Source organism: Rhea americana, unplaced genomic scaffold (assembly GCF_003343005.1).
Source record: "Rhea americana isolate MKP2758 unplaced genomic scaffold, rheAme1 scaffold_22, whole genome shotgun sequence".
Lineage (NCBI taxonomy): Eukaryota > Metazoa > Chordata > Aves > Rheiformes > Rheidae > Rhea > Rhea americana.
The window spans coordinates 914305-920304 of record NW_028186329.1 but is presented as its reverse complement, the minus strand read 5'-3'; the positions used below and the strand labels follow the sequence as shown (position 1 = coordinate 920304).

At 35.5% G+C, this 6000-nt stretch overlaps 1 protein-coding gene across 3 annotated transcripts in view; it reads right to left on the bottom strand.

Annotated features, from left to right (window-relative positions):
- Positions 1 to 1822: 1822 nt before the first annotated feature.
- The window catches only part of FER (FER tyrosine kinase), a 163203-nt gene continuing 159025 nt past the window's right edge, over positions 1823 to 6000 (bottom strand). For all 3 annotated transcript variants that reach the window (XM_085305337.1, XM_085305339.1, XM_085305340.1), the window contains one exon: positions 1823 to 4621. In XM_085305337.1, coding sequence (XP_085161463.1) covers positions 4479 to 4621 — 143 coding nt within the window. In that variant the 3' untranslated portion in view covers positions 1823 to 4478. The remainder of the gene's footprint in view (positions 4622 to 6000) is intronic.

Below are 6000 nucleotides of genomic sequence, written 5' to 3'. Positions count from 1 at the left end.
TAATTGCAAATTAAAGTCCTATGTTCTTGAAAGTGAAGGACTGCATGAATAAAATTATTTAAAGAGTACCTTGGCTGGTAGTAGAGGTATTCTTCCCTCCACATTATCTTRACTTTCCTAGCTGGACTGCTTCCAGCACTATCATGTGTCCTCTGGTGTTTCAGGAAAAATAATTAATTAGTGAGCTCTTAGTTTAACAGCGAATTACTTTATGCTTAGTTACATGTTACAAATGTAACATTTATGTTACAATTTATGTTACAAATACAAGTGCATAACAAACATTTTTGGATTCTCTGAATTAGTCTCTTTCTTTTTATTCCATTTTTGTAACAAGTTATCAGTACTTATCACAACCAACTGTTTTCCTAACTGACTACTGCTCTTGAGGATCATGTTTGATGACACTATTTAGACACTAACTTGTCTCCAAATATTTTGCAGTTGCAAGTGGTCAATGGCACTGGCATTTAGAGGATGTGACAATAAGAATACTGGAAGGAAGCCTAGTAATTAATCACTGTTGTTACTGCCTATGCAGCAACGTGTCTGAGAAAATTCTCTTGGATGGGGGAAACAGTTTCAAATGCCTCTGGGCTTTCACTGCTCTATTTAACCTCAGGAAGATTTTTTATTTTTATTATTATTATTAATAACTTCACAATAAAGAGGGGATAATGAAATCGTTAACTTCATAGTAAGTTTTAGGGATATGCTTGTAGCATTTGATCAAGCATAAAAGACAAAGAAAGACATGGAGGAAAAAAGAAAATCTTATGTATGAATAAACTAACGTTTCCTTAAACAGTTTTCTGTTCAAAGATGAGGCTTATTTTTGAAACAGCACTTTTTACTGGAAGCCTTCTGGTTACGTACTTTCCAAAAAAACTTTAAAGTGTTTAACACTGTGAAAAGGCAGGTTTTTGTTAAAGTTAGGAAGCAAAAATGCAAAGGAACTAGTTGCTAAAGGAAACTAATGAAAATGTACACTTTAAAAGAGAATGTATTGGTGAAATGTTGACTCTGCAAGACCATGCCTTGATTGAAGCAAACTCTGTTTTCAGACATGATGCTTTTCATTTTTTTACTTTCTATAACATTGAAATACATATGCTTAGGAATCCTAATGATTTCACTGATGACTGAACTCTGATGCTACTACAAATGCTCAATTTCTACTGAAAAAAAATTAAATTAAGGATGCATTACTGGCCTTCAAAACAATCTTTTTAGAAACTATAACTGTAATTCTTTGGAAAAAGATGAAAGTTACAGATAAGCTGTAGAAGTCCATCTCATGTACCAGACTTTGTATTTCTAACTGACCCAGACAATACTCCGAGTCTCTCCCATTTAACAGCCTAAACAACTTAGAAGCCCCTTGGATTGCCCCTGGCTGGGACAGCGCAGATGCAAGAATCTACTTGAAACACTGTACTTGCAAAGGTGACCTGGTTTCCCTTCTTTGTAACTGCCTTAGAATATACAAAGTATTGGGTAAACAAGCCAAATAAATAATCAGTATCTGGTCTTAAGGTATGAACAATGCAAGACTTCTTAAGTCATTAAAAGTCCACAGAAAGCTGATATGACAGCTTTGGTTCATGAATACCATGTCTAGCTTTCAAATTTCATCATATGGCAGTTTTGTTTGTGAACTCCCCTGCAGTAAGTTTACAAAAACTTAAAAACAGTATTCTATCTATAGGTATACTTGGCATGGATTCCACTTCCTAAAGTGTATAATTACAGTAATTACTAGTGAGGCATGACAAATTATGCCACAAACCCTGCCAAATCAATGATAAGAAAACACTTCAAATGATCTGAGACACATATCTGTGTTTAAATTTATTGAATGCCTATGAACTCATTCTGGTCATCTCCCAGGGAGCTGCTATTTTTGAACTGAACTGTTGCCTACTTCAGGAATGATAATAATAATATTTTTTTGTTGCTGTAGATATCCCATGTTTTAAAAAGCCTTTCATTTTAAACAGCTGTATGATATGAATTACAAACATTAACTATTTCAGAGTAAAATATGAATACAATTTTTATCTCTATGTGAAAGTCAGGATGGTGTTCAGTTAATTTAAGACAAACAGTATTTTTTGCTGTCAGGAAGGTATGTATCAAAGACATAAGTAATCTCTATTATAGGAAAAGAATGTTAACTCTCCAAAGAAGCCATGAATGTTGACAAGAGAAGACACTGTTGTCCTTACTTACAGATGTTAGTGGTGCCTAGATAAGGACCTGCAGTTGGATGATTCTTGGATTTGGAWCCTGGATTTTTACAAATGTTGTTGCACATTCCTTGAATCTTAGTACACTTGTACTCATGTTAGCATACTGGCAAATTAAGGCACAAGCTTTGTGTAATATTTAAAAGCATACAAGCTGACAAAAAAGTTTTCAGTTGCTTTCTGAAACATGTCTTTGGGCTACTTGTAAGTACAGTAGAAAGTAAATATGTCCAGTATGCTTATAAGAATATCTAAATTTATGCCACTAAAATTTTCAAGTGCTAGACCTTCATGTCTATGTATGTCCTCCCTTAGCTCCAAGAAAAAAACAGATATGGTCAAAAAGACAAGAAGCRTTCATTGTTCCCTCTACTTAGCTGCTAGCGGTTCCACCTCAAACGAAGGTGATGTGCTCCAGCATGCTTATTCACTGTTTCATTTGGACACCAACTTCAATGTAACAAACTCTTCTAGACTACGCGTATTTTGGTCACACATAGCCCTTAAACGTTACCACTCACTACTATCACAAATACACTTTAAAGAGCAAAAACTGCTGTGGACAATAGGAAAGTCAYCTTAACAGAAAGAAGAACGCAATCTAGCCACAGACTTTGCTACATCTCAGTTCCCCGTTCCCAGTGAAATAGGGCTAATAGATATTCCAGATGCTGTTTTACTTTCAGTCCCATTTCTTACTTGCACTAGCAGCAGCTGACAACCCTTGATCTGGTAATTCTTAGCTAACTCCTGGAGAAAGTTTAAGCACCTTAATCTGGAACAGGATGCTGTAACTTCTTCCTATCTCTCTGCAGGGCCCTGGAAAATAATCCCAGTTGCAAACAAGGCCAAGAGCCATACTAATAAACTGTGCCTTTCCTCCTCTGATTGCTGAGCCTTTATTCTGTCTGGAAGAATGTTACTTTTACACAAGCTTTTTCCTTTCTGGCGGCATTTACAGCTCCCTCTCCCCAGTGTTCTGAAATCTGATTGTAATGATTTAAGAAAGTTAAAAGGTTAATGTGTCTATTCTGCCTTCTTGTTCAGCCTGCCAGAGTCTTAGAACGTCATAGGTCCTTATTTTGCTTTTGTGAACAATTTCCGTATGCCATAGAGAAGTAGCCTTTTTCTTCGGACACTATGSATGGAATGTATTTTGGTTTGCATATGCTTTTGCAGACTCCAGTTGCATACTGAAAATCGTTATAAATTTAAGGAAAAACATTCAAGATCAAAAGCAAATTTAGCCATTCGCATTCTTTACCTCTCTCAAATCAGTATAATTGGTTATCATCTATCATATTAGATATAACCATATCTATATTGGTTATCATCAATYGCATGCTGCAATTGTTAGCAAACCTTGTTGCTGGCCTTTTCTACATGTTTGCATCAACAGCTTTCACTTATTCTTTGGAGGGCAGGTGATTTGCAGTATTTCCTAACCATGTATGTATAGTCAGGACTTGATATTAGCCTTTTCATTTCTTAAATAAACATAGATCATTGCAAAGGAGATATATTACCAAACTCCGGTGACTTCATAGGAAAAAAGCAGTAGTTTAAGTAAATCATATCCAAAGTCAGAAGTATTTACTATAATGTGGTAAGAAATGCAGATGTAACTCTTAATTTCTACAAAAGAAAATTCGCTGTTTAGTTAATACATTTGCATCCAGAATCTTAATCAACCTTCATCCTTAAAGCAAAGCATCATTTGAAAATATTGTTCAGTTGCAGAAAGAATTTAAAAAATACAAAAGTTTCTCGTTGAAATACTTGTTAAAACCTGCTTTCAGTTTTAAGGCTATCGTGTATGACACAGTCACCACATCAGAGCGCCATTGATGTTGATAGCTGGGACAGGGATAACAGAAAGAGAACACAGTATAAAGTAGAAAACCTCTGAAAAATGTCACTAGCAGTTACTTGCTGTAAAATAGATAGAAGCCACAGTCTCTTAATTCTATATTATGTGCTTTTCTATTTACATGTATCCTAATTGACAATATTACTGTGACTGGATATATAGCATTTGGCAGAATATGTCTTTAATGCAGGTGTAGACATCATTCAAGGTGGTACACTAGCATATAAAAACAGTTAATTTTAAAGTAACCCTAGAAGAATATTGCAAATAATGCTGTATAAACGCATAGTGTTTGAGGGGAAAATATTATTTCACTGGAAAATAAAGTCCCGCAGATTGAGTTTGGCACTAGTTTATCACTATGTCACTTTCTTTTTGATGGAAGACAACTCTTTCTGAATCTCACTGAATTTTGGCCGATTTTCAGGTTTGTAGTCCCAGCACCTCTGCATTATTTTATATATTTCTTCTGGACACTTTTGTGGTGCTGACATTCTGTATCCTGGTAAAGGGAAAAATAGTTAGTGTTGAAAAACGATACATATTGACAAATCTGAAAAAAATGACGTAAGTTCAAGATGATTGCATACAAAAACCTTGAGGGTAAATTTCACTCAACTTGTAATACRAACAAAGTCTTCAATATATTACCCATTTGACTTGGCTAATTAGCCAACTCATCTAAGCTCAGCTACCAATAATATCTAAGTTGGCTGTGGTAAATTCCCCATATGCTTCTGTCATCACTAAGGGCAGCAACGTGCTTACATTTGTTTCCTGAATCTGAGGATGTAGCTACCTATTAAAGTTTTGGTTCTGTCCCCCTCTTTTTCCCTACTGAGGAAATCAATAATGAACATTACGATGGGAGTAAATTTCTTTGCTCTCTTTTGCATCTACTTCTGTTCTCATGCTTCTCCCATTTTTTGCTCTCTGTAGAAGTTCCCTCTCCCATTTGTACTTTCTCCATCCCCCCTTTCCTCCCACTCTGTTCTCTTAATGTACTTTTATATTTTTCCATATCACCTTAACACTGCTGCTCTTATGGTTTGCTCATACAGGCAGTGGCTTGCCATAGCTCGGTGCTGCGATCAGCTGAAAGAAGTCTCTGACTTAGTGGAGGGCAGGCGAATGAACAATCACTGAAGTTATCAGCTGATCATTCAGAAGCCACAGGTAAGTAACTGTTGTCCATACCTTGAGGACTTCCAAATTTTTGAAACTGTATCAATTTCAAGAGATTATTCTTCTCAGTGGATTTATACATAATCAGTACATAGGTGGTATGACTTGCTTTTATAAACACTCCTCTGCTCTGGAAAACATCAGATTTTTGCTTTGGCCTTCAAACTTCAGTGCTTGTGTGCAGTAATTATAATTAACAATAGCATTTTATATAAATCAACAAACTAGCTTTTTTTATCATTAGCGGTTTTACTAGCTTAGAACCTGTTTATGAGTTATACAGTATTATTATGTAGAAGAGGAACAGCTTTGAAATGCCAGTAAAGATAATGAAAAGGAATCAAAGACGTGAAATCCTGCTCATAGTTATTTACTACTTTATTTAAAGCCTTTTGACYGTTTTGTAAGAGAGAATTGTGACAGTCACTGCTGAACCAGCTTGCCTATCTCCACTGTAATTGTTAAAATTTTGTCTGAAATGCTTAAAAAAAAAAAAAGGAACAATGCCATTTTTTTTTCCCTAGCAGTTGGGGAACATTTACAGCTGCATTAGCATTTTTAGCGTAATTAGCATAATTCATTCTGTTCAAGCTTTTGCTTTACACAGCAACCAATCCCTCTTTTTCATCTCACCTTTTAGGTCTGTAATGGTGAAAGCCAACACATGCTGTAAGTCTTTTCTCTTTTAAGTCACTG